Source organism: Plasmodium gonderi, assembly GCF_002157705.1.
Source record: "Plasmodium gonderi DNA, contig: Chr08, whole genome shotgun sequence".
NCBI lineage: Eukaryota > Apicomplexa > Aconoidasida > Haemosporida > Plasmodiidae > Plasmodium > Plasmodium gonderi.
Genome location: NW_021628933.1, coordinates 757,576 through 784,811, shown reverse-complemented (window position 1 = coordinate 784,811; position 27,236 = coordinate 757,576). Strand labels below are relative to the sequence as shown.

Genomic DNA, 27,236 nt, shown 5'->3' with positions numbered 1-27,236 from the left:
TTTTTTTTTTTTTTTTTTTTTTTTTTTTTTTTTTTTTTTTTTTTTTTTTTTTTTTTTTTTTTTTTTTTTTTTTTCTTGTTTACCTCCACCTTTTTAATGTTATAATATGTTGTTTTCACCTCTACCCCCAAATGAGACAAAATTTAATTCGATCGAATAATTTTTGTTAAACACGCAGCTGAGCGTTAACATTTACAAAATAATTTACTCACAATTAAAGAATATTCTAAAAGAATATTGTCAAATTAATTATCACCTACCCTTTATGACAGATCACTTAAAAAATGCCAGTATGTTTCAGTGTACATAAATTGGTAGGATATAATGAGACGCATAATATTATACTATATAGGGAACCCATATTAGTAAACAAGTCATATGAGAGTAAATATATAATATTTTTCCCTGGTGATTATTCGAACTTTTTTACGAATTCTGTATATACATCATATAAAAGGGAATCGAAAAATGAATGCACAGAATATTGTTACAGTTATGAAGCCTTATTTTGGGTAATATCTTCTAAGTATTTGTATGATCACATAATCTTTATTAAGCCTTGTATTTTTAAAAATTATTTTTCAATGTTTGCAAATTTTTTAAACGAACCTGATATTTCGATCAGCAAGGATTTGAAAAACGTTAATACTAATACAGGAAAAATACAATCCAAAATAGGGAATGTAAATCCAAGTGATCAAAACTGTTCTCAGGAATGTTATCAGAATAATGCTGCAAATGTACTAGCTCCAGCAAAAGGAGTAAAACACTTGCTTTGTCTATTATTATCTCTAAATAAAGAATTGTCAGGAAGGAACGAAATGAATAGTTTTTTTGTAAGTAGTATCCAAAGTGCAAATGCTAATGGAAGAGACAAGTTCAAATGGGGAGCCCCATATGGCTTGGGAAACCAAGACGGCACAGACAATCATCCAGGCCATGATAAATCCACATTCGAAGACACACACGAATGTAAATACACAAACGAAGGAACAAATCACAGACTCGTTCTGATTGGATTCAGCAGAGGGTGTTCTGTTTTGTTTTCAATGATGCGGGAAGCTAAGGACGGACATCCTTTTTGGTCCCTCATCGATTCTATATATCTTCTAGATCCTTCATTCAACAAGAGTATATACAATACTGATATTGAAAACAGTGCTTTAGAAGAGATATCTGAATACGGATTAAAGATATTTGTTCATTCAACGCCACACCAAATATCTAATAAAAATGAAATGAACATACATAGCGAATTATTGAACTTTTTGAAAAAGCTACGACAGCATCGTATATGTACATTTCCATATATACATTACACCAGAAATGAAACTTTTGTGAATCCCTTAAATTTGCATTTTGAAATTCTAATGGATTTCTTGGATGATGTATTCGAAGACCCAAATGAATCCTCATCACTCTCTAAATCCTGTAAAGAAGAAGGAATAACCCTTTGCAAAAGCAAGGTATCTCCCAAAGATTTCCTCTTCGATAATTGGAAAAAAAATTCCTTTCATGCGTAAAATGGATTCCTTCGTTGATGCTCTGTGTATTTGTACAAATACATCATGGTGGCTGGAACAACATTAGGCAATAAGTGACAAAAACAGATGAGAAACATGCAAGGATTGTAGTAATTTTCGCTCCTACACACACACCAAAGCATAGCAAATATGAGAATGAAAGAAAAAGAAAACGAAAATAAGCAAAAAAAAAAAAAAGAATGAAATGGAAACATGGAGGACAAATATTCTTACAACTTCGGGAAGTAAAATTCTATTATGCGCTTATTTCTGACGTGGTAACACACATGTGTTTATATATATATATTTACATATATATTCACATGCACATGTATATACTCCTCCCTATTCACCTCTTCTCCGATGCACCTATTTTGTGCAACATCAGAAGTATGAATTTTTAATTTGGACCATCTTGAATTCTGTGAAAGGGAAATGCCTTACGCCATGCTAGTATATGTCAATAAAAACGGAAGAATGTTTAAACGGAAGAATATTTAAACGGAAGAACATTTAAATGAATTAAAGTGTTTTTCTTTTGTTCCATGTTTAGGATAGTGCTACGTTGGCAAGTTATTCATACGTGCACGAAGTGAAGAAATGTTGAAAGAGGGGCGGAAAAACTGCTCCTCCCACTCGCGAACGAGAGGGGAGAAAATGGGGAAAAAAAGAGACCAAAGCAGGTCGAGAAGGATAACGGATTTATAATAAGAACAGGTCTATACATCTTCGCGATGGGTGTAGAAAAACATATTTTCATAGACACAGTTATTATGAACCAACTCAAAATCGTTATAAATACTTTTTCCCCAATATTTTTTTTTTAAGTAAAGAATGCTTTTATCACCTCTGTTTGCAACTTGAGCCTGTAACTTCCCTTCATTTGGATATTCATAATTGAAAATATAGAACTCATCGGTTTTATTTATTTTCCAGATTACTTGATTATTCTTATAAACAAATTGAACAATTCCACACGTGCCCAAGGCAATAATAGAATCGTCATTGTGTTCAAAAGAAAAGGTTCTAATCATTTCACTAGTTTTGGGATGGCACACGTTATCATCCATTTCATCTGTTTCATCTGCAGGGTGGAATCCGTTGTTATGATGTCCTAACTGACCCTTTCCCATTCCAACCCTTTTATCTCCCCCAATTCTTTTCTCTGTTTTATTTGTAAGAGCTTTGTATTCATAGTTTTCTCCACAGGAACATGATACTTTTTTTTTTTCATATGTACATATGGAGTTTATTGGACATCCTCCATTATTTACTAAGCAAGGATTTTCCAGAACACAAATTTCTGTACTTCCTTCATGGTTATTAACTTTCGTTTTTATATAATTAAACATACACACACATAAGGGTTCTTTATTTAATCTATTTACACATATAGAATTTTCTGAACATTTATTTTGTCCGTTAGTGCATCTATCTGGCATAACACATTTTCCATTAACAGGTACAAGTTCTTTTTTATGACAGACACATTCATGCTTTTTTTTTTCATGATAAATGCATTCTGAATCTGGAGGACAGTTTCCTCTATTAACTACACATAAATTATCAAAAACACATTCATTATTATTATTTTTTTTTAAATTTTCTTTACATTCACATACACCTTTGTTATCAATAACTTTGCAAATTTCATTTTCATTGCATGTTATATTTTCACAATAATTAATAGGAACACAAATTCCTCTTTCATCTCTCTTATAGTGATCTATACAATCACATCTTACTATGTCTGTATTGTTATCATATACACATTGTTCTTTATCATTTGTACATATATTTAAATATTCTTTTCGTTTGCATTTATTTTTAGGAATACATAAATTCCCTTCTTCTTCTATTTGATTCTCCGCTGAACAAACACAAATTCCATTTTCAAAAGATAACCCATTAACACATTTGCACATTTTTTTATTTTTATTATTTACCTTTTCAATAACACAAAATTTGTTGGACGGACAAGAAAGATCACATTTATCATCTACTACACATAATCCATTTACATCTTTAAAATTCGTACCACACTGACAGACTGGTTTATTATCTATCATTTTACAAATTTGGTTTTCTCCACATGTTATATCATTACAGTTAGATGGGGCTTCACAAATTGCATGATTATCTTTCGCTATATAAGGATTGTCACAAAAACATTTGTATTTATGTTTGTTTCCATAACAAGAAGAATTTGGTCCGCACATTTCACATAAATCTTCACAAGTATAATGAACATAAAGATATTGATCACTTTTACAATATGTATCAAAATGGTGCGTAAGACCGATATCACAATTGCTTAAATTATCACAATAACTCTTCACAGAAGTAGTTAAATCTAAATCGTCGCACCCATTCCCTGTTTTTACTAATGCCTTATTCACTATTATGCTTCCTCCATTACATTCTATTTTGCTGTTAAACCTACTTCTGAAAATAGCAATTTTTCCTATACCTTCTTTCGAAGCATTATTAATATGTTCACTTTTAAATAAAGTTATGGTTTTTCCTCCTGAAAGATTTGCATTTGTTTGTATATTCTTATTATTCTGTTGTGCACATATATACTCGTACTCATAAATAACATTTTTTTCTCCACACATTTTAGATTCATCTAATGGTAGAACTGGATTTTTTCTATTTGCAAAAGCACATCTAACTTTTCCATTACAAGCTTCTTTCAGTCTATCAGTGATATATCTGATTTTGTTTTTTTCGAAAATTACAGGATAACATGAAGAAGTAGCATTTACAACTTGGATAGTATACCCATCATCACACTTCATAAAAATATACTCAGGTTTTAAAGCAATACCAGTAAATAAATCTTTCATATAATACTTATCCCTTCGTGTCGTTTCCATTTTTATTACTTGTTCTAATTCTGAATTATCATAGCATTTGTCTTTATATAAATATTTGTCATCTTCACATTTGCATTCTGCTTTTTTAGAATTTTCATAAATAGTGCATTTAGATTTTAAAGGGCATTTCATAACATCACACACATTGGTATAGAAACAATTATTAGTTATTTCAGGTCTCACTAAGGATGTTTTACACACACAGGATTCACTACTACTGCTGCAGAACTCGTTAACTGAACATACATTATTATTACAAGTATAATTTTTTTCACAAAATTTGTTTATTATTGGTATCATATTGTATCCATATCTGCATGTAGTTAAACGTCCTTCCCCATTATAAATATCACATACTTTATTTTCCTCTTGATTACAGCCATCAATACATTCATATTTTATATGAACGATGAAATCTTTTCCCAAGACACATTTTTTCTTTCCTGTTTTTATATTTTTAAAATCAATTTCACAAGTTTTTCTTTCGTTACATTTAGCACGAACATGTTCTTCAAAAACATCTTGTAAGCACTTCTTATCAAATGTGTGTATACTTATATATCTCAAATTTATTTTCATAGCATGACAGGTTATAATGCCTTTTTCATTTTCTTTAAAAAATATATCTTCATATATAACGTTTGGTTTCAAAAGTTGTGGTGTTCCAACATGATATATCAGGATATGTGTATCGTTCAAGTAAGCACAGTATGTTAATGAATCCTTCTTCTCATTTTTTCTCATATACCAATCTAAAGTCGTGTCCACTTTAACATATTCTTCTGGAGCTATAATTCCACAAAATTCTCTTTTATAGCATATCTGATCTATTACTCTATTTTCCACTGTTCCTAACGAAATGTTGTGATCACATGTGCTTGGATCCTTACTCATTCGAAAAAAATTTTTAATTTCTTTTTCAGCATAGACATTAAACACTTTTGTAATTCCTTTATTTGTATACCCATATGCATTTTCACCATTTACATACTTTACCTCTTCTTTTTTAGACTTGTCTCGAACACGATGATCCAGAGAAAACATCAGTTTATCAATTTCCTCATTTTGATAGTAAATGTCATCTTCCACTATATTTCCTTTAGCTTTTCTTGCCCCTGTGATTAGAAGCAAAAGAAGACCCATCCTAATCTTCATCTTTCTTTTGAATTTACATGTCTCCTTATGAAGGGAGCGAAAAGCATTTTACCATTTCACAGCTGGGTTTAGAAGTGTTGTGATGTTGCAGTGTTGTGATGTTGTAGTGTTGTGATGTTGTAGTGTTGTGATGTTGTAGTGTTGTGATGTTGTAGTGTTGTGATGTTGTAGTGTTATGATGGTGCAGTGTTCTGGTGGTGTGGTGCTGTGACGTTCCGCTTCTGCTCTGATGGCATTCTCTCCCAGACAGTGGCACGAATGGACTGAGTGGATTCTTCTCTATTTGGAATAATTGTAAACTTCCTTGTGGTAACTCCAAATGGACTCTTTTATTTTTTTTAAAAATGGATACACTTTTTTTTATTTTTTTTTATTTTATTTTATTTTATTTTTTTTTTTTTTTTCCCTCTCGTTTCCCTTACGATGCGAACTTGCTTTCTACACATTTTTTTGTCTCTCTGACATGGAATAAAACGTGTGCAAATTTTTCCCAAAAAGGTCGTGAAGTGAGCGGGAAAAGACGTGAACATGTGGAGTTGTGTAGAGGCAGTGGTGCATTTATCACCTACTCCTCCCCGCGTCTGCACTCAATTTACTCATCTACTTTTGCTTCATCTACTTTTGCTTCATCTACTTTTGCTTCATTTACTTTTGTTTCATTTACTTTTGCTTCATTTACTTTTGCTTCATTTACTTTTGCTTCATTTACTTTTGTTTCATTTACTTTTGTTTCATTTTTTTTTATTTATTTTTCTTTGCAGCTAGGAATTTTTCTGTTGACACACACGCAGTACCCCCAGCACGCAAAGCGCCCCTCCCTGAACAATTTTCTTTAATGCAACTTTCACATTTTTAGACAAATTTGGGACAATTTTTTCCACCTTTTTCCGTCTTTTTCCAATTTTGCTTCCACTTTTTCGCAAAATTTTTCCCCTCAAAAAAAAAAAAAAAAAAAATTAGTAAACATCATTGTATATATACATAATGTCACGCACACAAAAACTTTCAAATTTTCGAACGGGGGGAAAAAGATTGGCCCGTTTCTATTCATAACCGAGTTATAACTTTTCATCATTTAGTTGATTCGTTTTTTGTAAAATGTAATTGATGTACGGAGGAACTCAAAAAAAATAAAAACAAAAAAAAAAAAAAAAATGTAAGAACTGGAAAGGTACAGAAATGGATTGGACTATTTTTTTTTTAATCTCTTTACCCACGGGACCAAGTGTGTGTGTACACCTATGAATTTTTCACTTTCCATTTGAAATAAAAGATTTATGTATACTTTCTTGTGAAAAAAACAAGTGGTAAGATAAAAGCATGTAAAATATACTCTTAGCGATAAAAGGAGAACCATAAATGCACATTACACATGCACATCCTTCCATTAGTCAACTCATTGGAGATATTTTTTGTGGAAACAATTCTTAGATTAATGTCCCATTTCAATACGTGCATTTTTTTACTTCACTAGGAAAAGTCACACTGCAATCTGTGGGAAATTTGATCAAAAAAAATAGACACAAGAAAGAGTAACAGCAAAAACAAAAAAAAATAATATTCACATATATATGTATATATATATATATATATATATATATATATATATATATATATATATATATATATACACCTCCACAGCTTTGTAACTTTTTTTTTTTTTTTTCCCCTTGCTGTTTATAATGTCTCATTTTATTATATTTTTCTTTTTCCAATTTTTCTGGGAAATGCGGAAAGGGAGAACTTGATAGATTAAGCAAGTTAAAAATTCTTGACTTTTTTAATGGCGGTTAATTTTTTTTTTTTTTTTTTTTTGGGGGTGGGGGGAGATGGGAGGATGAACAGATATGGTTGTCATATTTGTGGCGTTTTTACAGAATAACGTATCTGTTGACACTGATTTGTCATTCTGTATAAAATTGAAAAAACAAAAGAAGCAAAAAAAAAAAAAAAAAAAGGTATGCGTTTCTTAACTTTAACCAATTTATGTATTATGAGTTAAGACAAGTTAAGACGCTTAATCTATTAGGGTAATTCTGTCATTCGACCATTCTCTCATTCGACCATTCTCTCATTCGACCATTCTCTCATTCGATCATTCTGTCATTCTCTTGTGCTCATTGAGGCCTGGAAATTCATAGGGTCATATGTCCCATGGGAATGTTAAATTTTGGAAAAAAAGGAAAAAATGATGGTGTCATGGAACGAGGGCATAAAAAAAAGTGACATAAATGGAAAAAGTAGAAAAAGTAGAAAAAGTAGAAAAAGTGGAAAAAGTAGAAAAAGTAGAAAAAGTAGAAAAAATTGAAAAAATTGAAAAAATTGTAAAATTAAGAGTACTGTAGTTATGCACGTTCGTCCCCTTTTTACATTTTTTGTCTCCCACTGATTCTTCGCCAATAGTGAATGTATTATCCATGATCCCTTTCATCGGGCAATCCAATTTTACATATAGCGGGAAAAATATACACATATACATACAAAATTACATACATATTACAAATATGGATACATAAATACTTATATACCATTTATTGCCTCATTTTACCCTCCTTATTTTACATTTCCTTAACATATTCCCAAAAAAACAATTTTGCAAAAATAATGAGTTTTTAAATGGATGCGTCAAGGGGCCTTGGAGACCATTTACAATTCATTATGACTCTCGTAATTTTTTTTATATTCAGTTCCTTCGTTTTATTTCCGCTTGGAAATTTTCTTCGTTTTCACTTCTCTCTTTCCTCGCTTGGGATAATTTTTCCCCAATTACAGGACTTAATAATTAACCGAATGAAACGGCATCTTTTCTCTTTTTTCTCATTTCCTCTGTTTCTGTTTGGCCTGCGTTATTCCATTCTGCCCTCACAATATTTTCAACCCTACTTTTAACCCTTGAATGAAGGAAAAAAAAAAAAAAAAAACGTAACGGGGCATGGTTAAAAATATGTATCATCATTTATGCTGTTATTGTTATGGTTCATAAAATCTAAATTGAGAAAAAAAAAGAATTTTGCAACAGGAAAGTGATATTTTCCATATATCACAGTTGAAGGTGAAGATATATATACATATATAATATATACAAATATTATATATATATATATATATATATATAAGGCTTGCATTTTTAATGAGACGAGTTGGGTTTCAAGAAAATAAAAATTTATTGTTTATAATTTTCTCCGAAAACGCTTTCATATGATGTAACAGAGGGAGGAGAAACAAGTGTCCAAGCTACAAGCGAACCCACAATCATGTACCAAAACATATATATGTACATATTTCAATATATATACATCTATATGTTGAAATAAAAACATTGTGGATGCAAAAAGCTTCCACAGAAACGTGACACACAACCATATAACACGTATATCCACAGCTCTGCTAACACTTTCTTTTCTTTCATCACAATTCCAAAAACTTATTTTTATTATCCCCATAGATTATATACCTTAAAAAATGGACGAATTTAACGAATCGTTGGAAGGATTGGAGGTAAAATGCCCCTTTTTGCATCCTTCATATGTGAACAGTCATATCTGCAAAGAAAAAAAAAAAAAAAAAAAAAAAAAAAAAAAACGAAATAAAACGGAACAGTCGAAAGAATAGCTTCTCCTATCACATCCCCCATGTTGTCACAACACGGGGTGGGAGGGGTGGTGCGTGGAGAAGACCTGTTACCTTTTGGACAACTCAGGAAAATGAAATGATAATAATATCCATCATTTTATTTGTGCAGATATACTATCTGAATACAAATGTAGACATAAGATGAATCATTATATCTCAAAAAAAAAATATATATATATAGCAATCATTTTCATATGATAATTTTTTTTTTTTTTTTTAACCACATTTTAGGGAAAAATAATCGAGTACGAAAAACAGCTAGCCTTGGTAAGAGATGAAATAAAAAAATATGAACATGCAGACGGAGAAGAAGATGAACAAATTAAGAATCTGAAGAAGCTAGAATGTGATATGTTAGAAGTGATCAACTTGACTCTTGATTTGATTAATTACAAGAAGCAAAGTAAGTTTCACGAAAAGGGTGCGCGTGTGTGTGTGAGTGAGCGAGTGAGTGAATAGGTTTTTCACCCGCGCTATAGCCGGGTGATGCCAAAGGGATGTTCATGCAATGAGCATGTGATGTATTCATGTCATTCTCATGTAAGATTCATGCACATTTCATAAAATGATCATGTATATGTCCAAGGGATTACACTCGAGATGCAAACTACCTGTTCTTCAGATAGTGCTAGAACTTGAGCTATCACAAATTTAGTCAAAATATTGTATGAGACATGCCTGTAAAACTGTACGCATCTTTGTAATATAGTTTTTAACATATATTCCTTTTCTTTGACCCCCTTATTAGATGAGGAGAATGATAACGTGAATGACGGCGCGAATGATGACTCGAATGATGATGCTAACAGAGGGCATCAAGATAAAGAACCCATTGAAAACAAAAATGAAAATGTCACAAATGAATCAAGTGATGTTATTGGTAGAACATGTAGCTTCATTTATGAAAATAAAAAAGTTTATGGATTGATTGAGAATGTTGTTACAGAAAATAACATTCAGCAGTTATTAATAAATATATATGAAAACAACGATCAAATTATGATACCACAAAAATATGTTCTACTGAATGAAGTGCTAAGTGAGTCTGCACTCACAGGAAACAATCAGTTCCAAGCACTCTACAAGAAAGACGGGTATGTGCAAAAAAAAAAAAAAAAAAAAAAAAAAAAAAAAAAAAATCACGTAAAAGAAACAATTTGAAATTGAAACGAAAAAAAAAATCAAAAGTACATTCTTACCAATTGTGTGCTTGTCGAATTGTGTGAGAATTTGTTAAGATCCTCACCCAAATGCAACACTTTTTTCTTTTTTTTTTTTCCCTTTTCTTTTCCTCCACTCACAGATTATGGTACGATTGTGTAATCTCTAAGAGCAAAGGAGATTCATATCTCGTCACATATATCGGTTACAACAACAGCGAATATGTAAAGAACGATCAGGTGAGAATAAAAAAAAAAAAAAAAGTGAAAGAAATAATTACCCCGGCAGGATACAAAATCCCTGAAAATTTAATCATAAAAGAAAATGATTCATTGAAAGTTCAGATGAAAAAAAAAAAAAAAAGAATAGCTTTAAAAAAAAAACAAAAAAGTGAACTCACAAATAAGGAATATGCAAATAAAACACAACAATGGAGATCCTTTCACGAAAAGGCCGTAAGCAAAAGTAAGCATCTACTAGTGGCTCATAAAAAGGTGGAAAATATTGAGTATAAAAACCCCCCATCAAGCTTTTCGATTCGTAGGAAATTCGACTGTAATGATAATGACGATTAAGTAAGGGATCTAACCCAGCTTCTCCAAGAGAGTGGTGGAGAACGGAACTTGGCAAAACGCATTTTTCTATGCGTAGTTATATCCACCACAAATGGAACTTTCAAAAGAGAACCTACTCACATATTCATTCTCCAAGCATTGTCTTCTCCATTCATCAAAAGGTTATTACCATCCTTGTTAGTACTTCCCTCCCTGCACACAAATACTGACGATTTCATTTATTTATATTTACCCCCAGCTGGGCACGCAACCCTCGAGACCTTTATGACTATGTGCCCGAATTCCTTTACTTTTCATTTTCCAATTTCGCGGTTGAAATTTGACTTGACACATTTTCAGTTACACTCATGGAGGGTGGATTAAAAAATAAAATTAAATTAAAATCTGCAATTTTTAATACATGTAGTTTATTCCTTTCTTTTTCCTTCATTTTTGCTTCCACATTTTTTCCTCGTTTTTTTTTTTCGGTCCCATTTTTTCCACCAATTTTGCGTTAAATTGAAGTTCAAAAAAGCGCAATGTATAGGTGACATAATAGTTTTTTTTTTTTTTTTTTTTTTTTTTTTTTTTTTTTTTTTTTTTTTTTTTTTTTTTTTTTTTTTTTTTTTTTTATCCCATTTTTTCATTAACTCATCGCAATGGTTAATGGGTAAACAGATAAAATAATATAACCCCACTTGTGTTAATATTTATGTAAAAACTTCGATTTTATTGTAAATTATTTTCAGTAAGATCTACCAGATAGGTGGTGGTGGGGAAATATGCTTAAAAACTATTATGTGGGATTATATTTTACAAAAAATGAAAAATCCCTTCTACTTAACATGAGGAAAAAAAACAGAAAAAAAAAAAAAAAAAAAAAAAAAAAAAAAAAAAAAAAAAAAAAAAAAAAAAAAACGATTACACTTTGAAATAATACACATGCTTATACTGTTATACAGTTTGCTTCCATCTACTTTTTCCTCTTTAACCTGTCTGGATGGGTGTGGAAAAGAGGCAAGAAGTTGACAAGCTTGAGAAGGAATAATTAAATATAGAAAGAGATATAAACAGCTAATTGAATCCTCGAAGATGGCCATGTGGGGCCCCCAAACTGACGCAGCACCCCGGAAGAAACCATGCTACACATAAAATAAAGAATAAAAAAGAACGAATAAAAAGTGAAGATTAAAAAGTAAATAAGGAATAAAAACCATACTTTTTTTTTTTTTTTTTTTTTTTTTTTTTTTTTTTTTTGCAATGGAAGAAGAAAAGATCTTAGATTCCTTTGATGTCCTATACAACAATGGGAAAGGTGAACTATACATAACAAACAAGTACCTTGTGTATATCTCTGAAAATACTCAGAAGGGAAAAATTAAGAACAATTCCCTTTTCCTGATTGATGACATTGACTTAAAATTATGTATATTCAGTTGGAAGAAAACAGAAAAATCTAAAAAGAAGAATAAAATACGTTTCACATTTGCAGTAACAAATAAAAAAAATAATTTCTGCTTTCATGATTATAACCATACAGAGTCTTTCATATTTGAATTTTTTAATGATCAACATAATAGCAAAATATGTGAAATTATTAACACGCTAAATAAAGATAATATCAAAAATCATATATACATAGAATTTAATTTGCATTTAATAAAAGACAAGTATAAAGTATATGAAGAATCCGAAAGTGCACTTCCACACGATGCTTCTGGAATTTCCACTGACCAGTATCATACACACACTTATAAAAATGAACATCTTAGCACAAACTACGTAGATCTGCAACCTGTTGATAATTTAAATTTTGTGAGGAAAACAAATGAAGAATTAAGAGATAAGATAAAAAATGAAATACCAACTGAGCATCCAGTTGCACAACGAACAATTCGAAACCGCACTGCTCATGAGAGGAACCAAAATGAGCAAAATGAGCAAAATGGCAAAAAGGAGCAAAATTACCCAAATAGCCAAGATGACCAAAATAGCCAAAATGGTCAAAGTGGGGAAAGTGACCAATTGCAAGTCAACGAATCATTGAATGCATTAAATAAAATACTCCAGACAGATACAAAACTGAAGAGTCTGTATGAGATGTGTATACAGAACAATATATTAACCGAAAATGAATTCTACAGGATACATAAGAGTGATATATATGAATACAGAAATATGTGCATGGGTGAAGAAGAAAGAATTTTAAAAGAACCCTTGTTCATAACAGAAGAACAGAAGCATACCAAAAGTGTTGAAATAAACAAAGAAATGAGTAAACTAATCCTTTCAGAAAATAAGGAATTAAAGAAGCTTCACGATTATTATATGGAAAATAACATACTTAGTGAAAGCAAATTTTGGTTCTTTCTTTTTAATAACAAATATAGTCATTTATTCTTTTATGACAAAAATGAAAAAGATATCATGGGAAATAAAAACTTCTTCTCTATTAATGGTAATCAGAAAAATAGAGCAGGAGCAGGATATGCTGGTGAGGAATCACGTGAACAAGAAGACAGAATCCTTACCACATATGAGAAGGAAAATATTTCGTACAAAAATATTTCATTGTCTTACGATATGGACAATCCAAATCAAGACATAAAAGGAATTTTAGAAAAATGCATTTTAAAGGAATACTTATCGACCAAATCACATAACAAGAAAAACATTCTTTTTAAAAATAATTATTATTTTAATGAAGAAAATGCACAAGGGTTTGGATTATTTACAAACGAAAAGTATGCTAAAAATCACAATTCGCACAATCTCCTAATTAACAAATTTAATAATTACTGTATTGGAATGATAAAGGATAAAAAATTTACTATAGACACATTTTATGATGATTTGAAAAATAAAATCAATGACACTGATTTGAATCCTATACAAGAAAAAAAAGAATTACAATTCCAAATCGAAAAAAAAAAAAAAAAACGTCAATTAGACACTGAAGAAGGGGACGACCATCTCGAATCCCCTCAAACAAAAGAACGTTTAAATAAAAAATTCGCCACACTTATGGAAGACCTAAACCTAAACACCCTTGAGCCTTACACTCATAGAAAAAATTATTCCGATTTGTTTAACATAGGTATGGTGATGTGCCTCCTTCCCTTTCACCACTGTGAGAGAAAAGAGAAATGCTGATGACCGTCATCATGGTGGGGCTCCCTCGCCGTGGTGGCAGCGCCTTCCCCCAAATGTTTCCCAAGTGGATGCCCAAAAAAACAGACGAACTCACCTTTTTTTTTTTCCATTTTGTTTTTTCTTTGTTTCCATTTATTTTATTTTTGTTTCCATTTTGTTTTATTTTTGCTTATTTTTTTTCCTTTTAGGGAGACTCCTGTTCGTGTCCAACACAAAACGGTGTCAAAGCAATCAGTCCATGTTGATAGGGACGATTGAATATGAGCAGCACATCCTCGATATTGTGAAAGATTACCACGTGAAAATAAACTATTTGTTGAACTTATTTTACACGTCTTACATTCCAGAGCAGGAAAAAAGAAACAAGATCTTGGAAAATTTGTCGAAGATTAAGGAGGAAATACAGCACAAGCAGGTGAGCTCTCTTATGTATTGTGATACGTGCACAGATAAAAGTTATGTTTTTCATATAAAGAAGGAAGACCTTTGATTATATTCCTTTTATTGCACACGTGGCATATCGCAAAAGATATCATATATATTCTGTTTATATATATATATATATAGGACATTCCACAGTAACACACTCCCTCTCACATACTCTCCCACTCTTCTTAATTGTTTTTCCACACAGGAGGAATACAATAGTGTATTAATTATGGGAAAACCATTGCTAATTCACCTCTTTGAACAGATAAGTATCTGTAAGAAGTTTAACGAAAAGCTTGATAAATATATTCAGGAAAAAAGGAAAAAACCATGATTAATGAGAAACAATCTAATCACCATCTTAAAAAATGGGATATTTACATGTACAAAAATATTTCAATGTCACACCAATCCCCAAAAGAAGAGTAACGTAAATGTGTGTGTGTCTCTAACGATTACTTCTGGTCATCAATGTGAAGAATATTTTTTTTTTTTTTTTTTTACAAATTAACTTAAAAATATGATAAGTCTGTATGCAAAAACATGTGACAGTATTTGCATATATACATATATATATAATATACATTTACATATATGTGTACTAAAAAAAAAAAAAAAAAAGGGAAACAACACACAAAACAAAAATTGTTAAAATGCAAAATTGTTTTAAAAAAAATATGAACAAAATTGGGAAAAATATGAACAAACAGCCAAAAGGTTGGGAAAAAATTGTGCACGAAAAATGCGCATGAAAAATGTGCACAAAAAGTGAGCACAAAAGGTGTGCAAAACGGTACATGGTAAAAAAATGAGAAAGAAATATGCAAAAAAGAGTATTTACAAGAGATCAGCAGAAGGGGCAAAAAAAAAAAAAAAAAAAAAAAAAAAAAAATCGGTATATATAAGCAATGTATTGGCTCTACCTGTACATGAATAAAGCATATTGATGTGAAATGTATACATGTGTGTACATATTCACATGTGCACACATGTTGCTTTCCCAACCACACTTGTGCGTGTATTTTCTTCCCATCAGTTACTATTGGACAAGGTGAAGTATGATTTCTTATGAACCTGCTGCACCTTCTTCAAGACATTCAATGTGGGAAGGGACTCCATCGGATTTTCCTTAAAACGACGTTCTATTTCCATTCTCTTTATTTTTTTTTCCATTTTATTTTTGCCTTGTTTTTTTCCATGAAAAATCCAAGAAATATATCGAAACGTTTCCTTAGGTGTCATAACTTTTCCAGAGTCATTTTTATAATCTAATTTTATATCATGTTTTGAAGTGGACATATGTAATGGTCTATTTTCAGGATTTTTATAAACTTTTTCGTCCATGTTTAACTCTCCTTTCGTTTTTAAATATTCCAGTGCTCCGTATAATCCTTGATCCAATTTAATTTCGTTAAAAATTTCGGATACTCCATCATGTGAAATTGCATAATCGTTTACTTCCATGTTCTTACTGCCACTATTATCTTCATCATTGTCATCCTCTTTGTCAACATCTTTGGAGAAATTTTTTCTCCCTCTTTGTGTATTATTCATACTAATTAAGTTGTCATTTTGTTCATACGTTAATTTAAATGTCGCATCGTTCCTTATCACATGTGCTCCCTGTACACCACCTTCTGCTCCTGCCCCTCCCTTATGCATTTTAAGCCTATTATCTATTTCATGTGCATCCTGCGGGATTGATATATTTTTACAAAATTCAGATGCATTTGACAATTTGATAACATCGTTATTCATATCTTCTTGGGGTTTTCTCCCTTCCTCATTTATAACTATATATTTCAACAGTTCATTTTGATAATCCATTCCCTTTTTTAGTCTTTTTAATCTATTCTCCTTTTGCAACATTTCATATAACTCTTTGTCCTCTTCATTTTCAATTAGCTCCTTGTCAAAGTACTTTTCCAAATCTATGTTCGTTTGTTCTTCCTTAATTATTCTCAGAACATCCTTTATAATGTTTTCGCTTCCCTCCCTCGTTTCGTCGATCCAGGATTGACACTTGGCAGATTCACCCTTCATCTCTTCGCTTTTTGCCTCTCCTGATCCTTTTAAAGACTCCACCTCGGGTTTATCGTACAGAAATGCCCATGCATCTTCCTCCTTTTTCCGTTTACTGATGTTTTGAATTTTTCTTTTTTTCAACTTGAAAACATTGCTATCTACATTTTGTTGCACCTGTGTTTTCATCTGTTCCTCTTCCCCCACCAGCTCACTCATTTTTCTGTAACTTTTATTCTTAGCATTTTTCCCATCTTTTCCTTTCCCTTTGATACCCTGCGAACGGGAACTGGTCCTTTCCTTGTCATTTTCATCATACTTTATAGTAACATCGAACTCCTCTTTCCTCTCATCATATTTTGGAAGCATCCTAAATGATGAATTATCTTCTTCATTTTGCTTATTTGTGTCTTCATAATACGAAAGGGGATTATAATAATTTTTATTCCAATAGCTATCGTCGTTTTTTCTCACTAAACTTTTTGCCTTTTTTTTTTTTAAATCTTCATTTATTAAGTAATCTTTTTCTTCATCATTGTTTAGAATGTTCTGATCTTTTAGTGTCAAAATCATGTCATCAGTTATGTCTTCATTTTTGTGTTCTACCGTAACATGACTTGCCAATGTATTCGCATTGATATGGGCACTACTGCTATTTTCATTACTGGAGCTGTTTTTTTTATTATTATTTTTTTTTTTTTTTCCTCCAATTTTTTCCTCTCCAACTTTTTCCTCTCCAGCTTCTTCCTCTCCAGCTTCTTCCTCTCCAGCTTCTTCCTCTCCAGCTTCTTCCCCTCCAACTTCTTCCTCTTCATCATCACTGTATTTTATTCCGCCCTCATTTATCAATTTCTTATTCATAGAATTTCTCGTTTGACTTACCCATTTCTCGACATCATTTATGTCTTCGCTAAATTCTTCGCTAATGGTTTTCGTTGATTTTACATTTCCCTTGATACTTTCTTTATTTTTGTTCCTGTTATTTCTCTTTCTGACGTTTTCTCCCTCTTCACCATTCCTCACATTAGTGTCTCCATCTGTTGCTTCTCCTCCTTTGCTGTTCTCATTAGGTTTGTCATATTTCAAAGCACATTTTTTCTTCTTCTTCTTGTCGTGCTTATCTTCCACATCTAATTTTTTTAACCCTAACTTTTCCCTCAACTTATTTGTTTCTTCGATACTCAACTCTGTTTCGTTATCCATATGGCATATGGGGGAATCACTATTATAGTATGCACTAATTGAAACATATCATGAATAGCACATAGCTGCATGCATTACAAACTGCTTTTGGGGAGAAGGCAAGTAACTACATGCATGTTTCTACGTTTCACGTGCTGATTTGCCCATCACCTTTTTGTCTATGCTTGAGATCCCTTAAAAAAGGGGGAATTTTCTTTCTTTCCCTTCTCTTATTTCCTTTCTCTTCTTTTTTTTCAGTGATAAATTTCCTATATTAACAGTTCTGAAATGCTCCTACAAATTACTGAGTTTTTTTAAACAATTTGGACTTTCCCTACACACGTGCATGTATCAATATGAGTTTTGGGCAGAAATGATGAACCTTAATTATGTATTTATACGTTCATGTGAAAATGTATATGTGTTTTGTTTGTTTGTTTTTATTATTATTTTCTTCTTTTGGAAAAAGTGGGTGGTAGGTGAGGAGAATTGCAATGACAAAATGAGAGGAAACGTCCATATAGGTATGTGTTTGTGTATGTATGTGCCAACTGCCCTATATATATATATATGCAAATTCAATACTTGTGTGAGCATGCTTTAAAAAAGAGGAGTTTTTCAGAAGCTCTTCTTCTCTAGAATTGTACTATGAATTTGCAACAGAAGTTACCAAGATTCTGCAGCTTAGATTTATGTTTATATAAGTATATATACAAATGGATAACAACATTTTCTGCTTTTCCTTTCCTTCAACACCAGATACTCAAAGCCTCTTAATAATATGAAATAGAAAATTCCAATTTCGCAAAAATTTAATTACGTTATTTGTGTGCTTTTAAAATGTTATAAAAAAAATAGGAAAAAGGGGGGGGGAAAAAAAAAAAAAAAAAAAAAAAAAGCGAATAAATTTTTTTTTTTTTCTTTTTTTTATTAGCATGGATATATTATACACCTTTGTCGTTATCCCATTATAATATAAAAACGTGTTTCATTTTGTTCCTTGTCAAAAATGTTCATTGGTTTATTTGCTTATTTGCTAATTTGCTAATTTGCTAATTTGCTAATTTGCTTATTTGCTAATTTGCTTATTTGCTAATTTGCTTATTTGCTAATTTGCTTATTTGCTAATTTGCTCATTTGTTTATTTTCTTATTTGTTTTATTCCACATCAGAAAAACATAAAGTTCATTTTAAATAAATGAACTCAATAACTGCACAGGCACAGGAAAAAAAAAGAAAAAAAAAGTGGGTAATAATGTTACGGTAGGGATGAGAAAAAAAATTCCCACTGGAAGCGAATGATAAAAATTCTGATATGGAAGAGTATTCTTTCACTTTATATTTATTCTTATCCTGTTATTTTTTCTTTTTAATTATTTTTTTATTTTTCTCGGCATTATATATATATATATATGTATATTTTTTAATCTTTCTTTTATCTGAACTTATTTTGAACAAATACATATAGTGTTAAAGCGTTTGGGAGAATATCAAAGGTAGTTGAAAATTAGATATAAAAAAAAAAAAAAATGTAGGAAATTTTTTTCTTTTTTTCCCCTCACCATATACTATATTGTGACTTGTCATATTATTAAACAAATTAATTTGGATGAAAATCTAAAAAGAAGAAAAAAAAAAAAATACGTGACAAAGAATAGGAATAATTTTTCGTAAAATTAAACGAATAAGAATACCCATGTTTAGCCTTTTTATTTTTTATATTTCTACCATTTTTTTTTTTTTTTTTTTTTACACATTTTAAATGAACACTATAATGTATATAAATAAATAACACACACCACCGTTTTGGGGACATGGGTGTAGAAAGAGAGAGAGAGATAGACAACATGATGGTGACTCGAATAAAGTTCAGCGGATTTACTTCTTTCTGTTTTGTTGTGTTATTATCATAACACCTTGAAATGGCAATATATATACATATATATTTATCCGCACGACAGATATTCGTTTATCTGACAATTTAGCTACACCGGTGGAAAATAGTCGTACCGATCTAACAAACCCAATTATGCACCATGCGATGCAGAGAAAATAAAACAAAACTTAAACACACAGCTGTGTAAAAATTTGTATACATTTAAGAAAAAGTGTCATATGAATATCTACCCATTCAAGTTATATAAATAAAAGACAGAAAAAAAAAAAAAAAAAAAAAAAAAATGTAGAGAAAAATTCACTCCTTTTAAGGTGTTTGTGTGATATATTTCTTGTGAGTATTCGAGGAAATTACCATAGAAAGATGGAATAAACGGAAAAACGAAATAAAAAAGTTCACAAAAAATGGTGATAAGGTCTTTTTATTTTGTTTTATTTTCATTTTTTTTTTCCTGTCACCTCTCAACATATGGGTATGCCCAACTCTGTATATACACTATTTTTTATGTTATGGAAAAAAAAAAAAAAAAAAAAAAAAGAGCTTTAAAAGAGTACGGACTCCCATGTGTATTTCGTAGCATCCCGTGGCATGGCTTGATGTTTTTGCATCTCAGCTCATTTTCAAAAGAAATGCAATTTGCACACCAGATGAACCTTTATTTTATTGTTCTTCTTGTATGTTCATATTATATGTTTATTTTTTTTCATTTCGTTTTCATTTCGTTTTCATTTCATTTTCATTTCGTTTTCATTTCGTTTTCATTTCGTTTTCATTTCGTTTTCATTTCGTTTTCATTTCGTTTTCCTTTCGCTTTCATCTCATTTTCATCTCATTTTCATTTCGTTTTCATTTCGTATTCATTTTTATTCTACTTTTTTGTATTTTTTTTTTCCTTTTTTCATATTGAATGATGACAAATCCAACTACATTTTTTTATGTTGAAAATGCATGAACAAAATTTCCCCTTCTTTTTACTCGTACGTTCTTTTCCTGCCTATATTACCAGAGCTTTCACACACTACTTCAATATTCCTCCCCACCTTATAATAAACACGCCATCAATGCATTCATAATTATAAATCATAAAACTGTTCATGGGAAAAGTTGTAGGATCATTGACTTTCATGAGTTACTCATCAATGTATTGTGCTCGTTTTGTGCAAATGATATCATTTTCGAGAGCGTGAAAAAAATAGAAAGAAAAAGAAAAAAAAAACAAAACATAACAAAACATAACAAAACATGACAAAACATGACAAAACATGACAAAACATGACAAAATAAAACAAAACATAAAAAAATAAAACAAAACATAACAAAATAAAACAAAACAAATTAAAAGAACCTGTATGCGTGATCGCATCCATGTATTCCGAATAACCTTTTTTACTCACCATTTACATCTTCCAAATCATATGCATGCACAGGATGTCCTGCTGAATTTGCATTTCATCTACAAGACAAATTTTGAATCAGCATGTGTTTACGTATATAAATACTTGTATATATTACCATGTATATATATAAATACGTGTATATATAGGGATCCATATATAGATATGTACATATATATACGTATAAGACATAGCAAGAACTTGCATTCTTCCCCTTCATATGTCCCCATCGTAAATGCAACATGGTACTTTTGATGCAATGTTGCATTTCCACATCATGGTTCCATTTTTTTATGCTCTAATCTTTTCCTTATCATAATACACCTTCTATTGTTAACATTATGTACCTCTAGTTGTATGCGTTGGGAACACGAAGTCTTTTTTTTTTTTTTTTTTTTTTTTTTTTTTTTTTTTTTTATCGTATACAATTCTTATCAACCATTCTGATCACACGGTTCTTTTTTCTCTTTTTTGTGTGCGATAAAAACACGAGTTTTTGTTCATTTGGATATTGAAACAATTTTTGTTTCGTTTGCCATATGAACTGGAGTGCTAATAATTATAGTGTGATAAAGTTAGTGCTAACAGAGTAAGTTATGAAAAACTTATTCAGACACAGTTTCACAGCGCAAAGTAAATATAATAATTCCATATTTGTAGTGTGTATAATATTTGTGCACGATTTGAGTATGAGAACATTATCAACTGAATCTGTCAATGAACCTATGCTCATAAATCAAAACCCTCCTCTAATGCATTTGTGGAAAGAAAAAGAAAAGAAAGCATAGCCTCTGAAAATGCAAGTAAAATGTAAAGGGAAGAGTACATAATCCCCTTCGAAACATTTCATAGATTTTATATGAAACTACACAAACAGGTATATTAAAAGAAGAAAACAATTAGGCTTCCTTTATTTTTTTATATTTTTAAAGCATAGGAGAAAAAAGATTATATACTTTTTTATATATACAAATGTACTAAATACGACACGTGAACACGTATATTTCACCCAATTGCACAAGTATAATTTTTTTTTTTTTTTTTTTTTTTTTTTTTTTTTTTTTTTTTTTGCTATCTTTTTATGCGTGCTGTTTGGATATGTGAATATGCGAATGTACATATATATGCATATACATATAACATACATAATTTTTTTTTTTTTTTCTCCATATCATCATAGCACATGTACATACATTCATACACATATATGCATATGTATACACTGCGAGTTTGTACATGTTTATTTATTTTTTAAGCTTGCACATGATTTCAGAACCTTGCTGAATAACACATTTCTTATTTTATTCCATTTTATTTTTTTACAAGTGCACGGGTTTCACAAAAGCATTTGACTGTCAATGCGAAAATTGGGGAGAAGCTTCCCATGCCCTAAAATGAATTCACTCCTTCTGAGTTAAATCAGCATAGCCCCCGCGTCGCTACATACGTACATATATATGTATGCATATGTATATGTGTATGCATATGTAAATGTGTATGCATATGTATATGTGTATACATGTATATGTGTATGCATATGTAAATGTGTATGCATATGTAAATGTGTATGCATATGTAAATGTGTATGCATATGTATATGTGTATACATGTATATGTGTATGCATGTATATGTATACATGGCTGCTATGACCTTTGTAGGTTAACATCTCGTGGGGGTGTCAGATTGCATGTGGACGCATGTTTACGTGCATTTACACATTCATAAATATATGAAGCATATGTAACGGACGAAGCATATGTAGCACATGCACACACACACTTAGTTACACCTTTGCGTGATTACATACTGGCCTACACAAAGGACCATCAAAAAAAATTAGTTCATTCGCAAAAAACAGTAAAATACAATTAGCTAATAGTCTTAGCGTCGTATACCGTTTTTAATCCATACACACACACGCACATATATATGGTCTACATTTATATGTATACTTACATACAGTTTGCATTCGTATGAATTGAATATACATTTGCCTCTCCATCGCATGTACTAATTATAATTATTGTACATTCTAGCCATAGTATCGATTAAGGAAAGAAAAAAGGCGGAAGCCCAAACCAACGCAACCATATGAGAAACAACAGCAAACGGAAAAATGATATATATAAAACTGTGACACAATTAGATAATAAATTGGGTAAGTCCAATTTTGTGAAATAAAAAATAATGTGTGTGTGTGTGTGTGTGTGTGTGTATGTATGTGTGTACCTAATTATGTATGTATGTTTTTTTTTTTTTTTTTTTTTTTAATTTTTTTGCAAATTTTCTGAATTATTAGTGCATACCTAGCGAGTAGCAAAAATATATTTGTGTGAAACAACTGAGTTAGAATATCACTTTTCTAATTCTGCTTTCGTGTATTCAGTCTTTTTTTTTCTTATTTTTTTTATTTATTTTTTTTTTTGTTGAATTAAATTTTTATGAACGTTAAGTTATTTTCCCCTAAATCTATATGTTCATAAGTTTATGAATATGAAAAGGAGATTTTCTTTTTTTTTTTTTTTTTGGATAAGTTAGCCTTAAGTAAGATTACCCTCTAATACGTATATGTTGTGTGTATGACCGTGTGTCCATTCATAGCTATATTCATTTATACACATATTTGTATAACATCACATGCTAAAGAACTTTAGTTATCTCTAAGTTAGGGTTCTCGTTTGCATATTCTTTATGCACATAATTGCCTCTGCTCATCAACATTTCGTATAAATTTATAAAGATAAAATAAAATAATAAATTTAAAAAAAGAAAAAGAAAAAAAGGAAAAAAAAAAAAAAAAAAGCAGATGCCACAAAAGGGAATAAAAAGTTAATCCCTTTTTTCCATTCCTTTAAAAAGAGTAATAATGGAATCTACTAATTTTATCATTATTGACAACAGAAGTGAGGACAAGCCTATTAGTTCATCATGTGACAGTATTATAGATAAAAATGGAAATACAATTTTTAAATCATATCACCTTTTGTATAAGCTAACCCACAAGCACATTTACAAGTATAAGAGAATATCGACTATCAGTACAGATGTCATATACGACGAGAATTGGAACCCATATATTCCCCTTTATCATTACTATTATGATGATGTGAGTTCTCATTGTAATCAACAAAGGGGAGAAATCACACCCGTGGAGGGAGAGGTGATCTCAGATGTGCCGGGAGAAGTGATATCAGGTGTGCAGGGAGAAGTGATCTCAGGTGTGCAGGGAGAGGAAGAGGCAGACGAATGGTTGGATATGGACGAAGTTACATATAACCAAAAGTGTGAGAAACAGAAATGCTTAAAATACAGTTTATACGAAATGTTACTTCTGCGATTTTTGGAAGTAAAACAAAATATGCATGGAAATGATTCCAATGAAATTCTAAATGAATACTGTTTCATTAAGGAAAATAAGAATAACAAATCTGTACCTAATAAATTTATTCGAGACAGATATGCACAAAATAATGGAATGTATATGATGAACCAGAGTTATGCCAATAATTATGGAAACCAAGCTAATCTTGCAAATTTTGTGAATCTTTCGAATTTTGTTAATACGGCCATGAATCCTAACAATATCTTAACTAATCAAGTGAAAATAAGAACATCCTTTAATGATGATCACTACAAGAATAATAAACATCTCACGGGTTACACCTCTAACAATTTGGTAAATAATTTTAATATTAGACCATTTAAAAATGTAGACAACAATTCTTATAACTTACCCGATAATAATTTGTACATTGATAATGAGGGGAAGATGCATCTAACTGGCCAAGAATTTTATAAGACAAACAATTTTCACAACAAAATTGGAATTACTAACAAGTATGATAAGGATAATAAGAGGTCTTTATATTTTACAAATGGTGTAAGCGATTCAGTACGTGCCCGAGATCACTCCATGTCATATGAAGATTCGATGCCATATGAACATTCGACGCCATATGATCATTCGACACCATATGATCATTTGAAACCACAGATGTATGGAGAGAAAAAAAAATACACACCAAACGAAGCGGATCGATACTGGGATCATCCCAAGGGAAGCAACAATGACATATTCACATTAGGTGATATTAAAAAATTTTGGAAGCATAACGAAAAAATAAAAAACACAAAATTTTCAGACCCTAATAATTATAGCATATTTAAAGACAATGATGAAGAGGAGAATCTGACAAAAAGTAACTTTGCCAAATGGTTCAAAAACAGTCAAGGGAATAACCGAGAAGATCCTGTTGACATACTTACGTACTTGAACGGGAATGGCAATAGTAGTGGCAATAACAACAGCAGTGGCAATAACAACAGCAATGGCAATAATAAGAATGGTGTGGAAGGCATAGATGTAGAAAGCTCCCTGAGGCACCTCGGGTCCACAGCAAGAACCCGTAGATATTACGAGGGAGGTCCCACAGGAGGAGATAACAATTATAGCTATGTTGGAGATATGAATGGCATTAACAACATTGTTGAAGGAATTTCCAAGTGGGGAAATAATTCAAATGCGGATGATGTTGCCCTTGGCTCAGAACCCACGGGATCTATGCAAACTGAGCAGCCAGAGATAAGCAGCACCATAGCAGAGTTGTTAATGAAACAAATTTCCATCTTAAAAAAACGCACAGATGTAGACTACGGGGAAAACAGAATCCATTTAGACTCCTTCGACAACACATGGCATGGCAACAACAGTAACATTGCTGTTGGCAATATTAACACTTTATCAAATTTAAACCAGATTGGAAGTGCTAACCAGATTGGAAGTACGAACCAGATTGGAAGTGCTAACCAGATTGGAAGTGCTAACCAGATTGGAAGTGCTAACCAGATTGGAAGTGCTAACCAGATTGGAAGTACGAATCATATGGAGGGTGGGGTATACAAAGAAGCGCATTCAAGAGATGGAGAAAAAGGACTTATGGACATTTTTCGAGCGACACAATTGAACAGAATAATTAATGAATCGTTCCCACAACAGAATCAGAATCAGAATCGCACAAATCGCATGAACAATGGGAACATGGTAAACGTTGCAAATTTGGCTAGTTTGTCCAACGCATCGACGAACATGACGAACATTGCAAACATGGTTAACCTAGCGAATCTTACAAATGTAGTAAACAATGAATATTATGCTAGAACACATCAGAAGAAGCATCATCCAAATGAAAACAATTTGACCTTTAATAACGATCCTGTAGAAGACATATATCTAAATGATGGATTCAATAATAACTTGAATAATGTCGATGGTCTTATCATCAATAAGAGATCTTCTCCTCATCCCTTTTTTTTGAATCCAGGGAGCAATGTGAAAAACAATACAGGAGGAAACATTAACAATGACAAAAAGAATTACAATGTTGAAAATTACACCACTATGAATAGCAGTAAAATAGATGTATTTAAAAATCAAAGTAATACACATGATAATAATATAAACATTACTCCAATAATAAATTCTTTACTACGTCTAGACAGTGGTCATCATTCACAAACGGACACAAATATGGCATTCCATCTTCATGATAATTCTATACAAGAAAATATTCAAAATGCAAAAGTTAATAATGTATTAGATTCCTTAAAATCATTATTGAAAGCTTCAAGAAATGGATCACAAGAATCGATTATGGCTACTAACCCTATTACAGGCCTCATAAGGGGAGGAGGAGGAGGAGGAGGTGTTGGAGTACATGAGATCAATAATGGAAACAATAAAAATTTCACAACAGTAAAGAATTTCCATCAAACTCAAAACAACAAGAACGTCAATTACCATCTTCAACAAATGTACTCCACACAACACCCGCAGCATCATATGCAACATCAGGCGATACATCACAGAACCCTACACATGAACGAATTTAACAGGAAAAAATTTTATCAAAAGGAAAATAACAAATACAATTCCAAGCGTCCGGAGGTGGGATATCACAACCAATGAAGCAATAATGGTATAGTGGAAGGACGAAAGAAAAAGGGTATCATAGGTATAAGAAGATTATGCCATGCCGTAGGACATTTCCGTTCGAGAGTGGAATAGCCTGCACATGTTGCTATAATTGTGCCGCAAAATGGTGCCGCAAACCGGTGCCGCAAACCGATGCAATATATGAACCATTCTCACACACGTTCACATTTATACCTCCCTCCCTCCCCCCCCCCCCCCCCCCCACTCCCCCTAACAGTTTAATTCTGAACCAAAAAATAAAAAAAAAACGATAAGAAAAAA

General features: G+C 31.3%; 6 protein-coding genes across 6 annotated transcripts; 4 read left to right on the top strand and 2 right to left on the bottom strand.

The window, feature by feature from the left end:
- Positions 1-284: 284 nt before the first annotated feature.
- On the top strand, positions 285-1,523 carry PGO_081570 (conserved protein, unknown function; the record flags this gene model as incomplete). The annotated part of the gene is made up of 1 exon (XM_028687379.1): positions 285-1,523. One exon carries the CDS (start codon positions 285-287, stop codon positions 1,521-1,523), a length of 1,239 nt encoding a protein of 412 aa, XP_028543180.1.
- Positions 1,524-2,242: 719 nt separating this feature from the next.
- On the bottom strand, positions 2,243-5,557 carry PGO_081560 (Rh5 interacting protein; the record flags this gene model as incomplete). The annotated part of the gene is made up of 1 exon (XM_028687378.1): positions 2,243-5,557. The coding sequence occupies one exon, from the start codon at positions 5,555-5,557 to the stop codon at positions 2,243-2,245; it is 3,315 nt and encodes a 1,104-aa protein (XP_028543179.1).
- Positions 5,558-9,019: 3,462 nt separating this feature from the next.
- Positions 9,020-10,926, top strand: PGO_081550 (survival motor neuron-like protein; the record flags this gene model as incomplete). The annotated part of the gene is made up of 4 exons (XM_028687377.1): positions 9,020-9,055; positions 9,422-9,593; positions 9,939-10,284; positions 10,494-10,926. 4 exons carry the CDS (start codon positions 9,020-9,022, stop codon positions 10,924-10,926), a joined length of 987 nt encoding a protein of 328 aa, XP_028543178.1.
- A 1,239-nt stretch (positions 10,927-12,165) lies between these two features.
- Positions 12,166-14,821, top strand: PGO_081540 (hypothetical protein, conserved; the record flags this gene model as incomplete). The annotated part of the gene is made up of 3 exons (XM_028687376.1): positions 12,166-14,002; positions 14,247-14,473; positions 14,693-14,821. The coding sequence occupies 3 exons, from the start codon at positions 12,166-12,168 to the stop codon at positions 14,819-14,821; spliced, it is 2,193 nt and encodes a 730-aa protein (XP_028543177.1).
- A 698-nt stretch (positions 14,822-15,519) lies between these two features.
- Positions 15,520-17,712, bottom strand: PGO_081530 (hypothetical protein, conserved; the record flags this gene model as incomplete). The annotated part of the gene is made up of 1 exon (XM_028687375.1): positions 15,520-17,712. The coding sequence occupies one exon, from the start codon at positions 17,710-17,712 to the stop codon at positions 15,520-15,522; it is 2,193 nt and encodes a 730-aa protein (XP_028543176.1).
- A 6,137-nt stretch (positions 17,713-23,849) lies between these two features.
- Positions 23,850-26,948, top strand: PGO_081520 (hypothetical protein, conserved; the record flags this gene model as incomplete). The annotated part of the gene is made up of 1 exon (XM_028687374.1): positions 23,850-26,948. The coding sequence occupies one exon, from the start codon at positions 23,850-23,852 to the stop codon at positions 26,946-26,948; it is 3,099 nt and encodes a 1,032-aa protein (XP_028543175.1).
- Between the last annotated feature and the right edge of the window lie 288 nt (positions 26,949-27,236).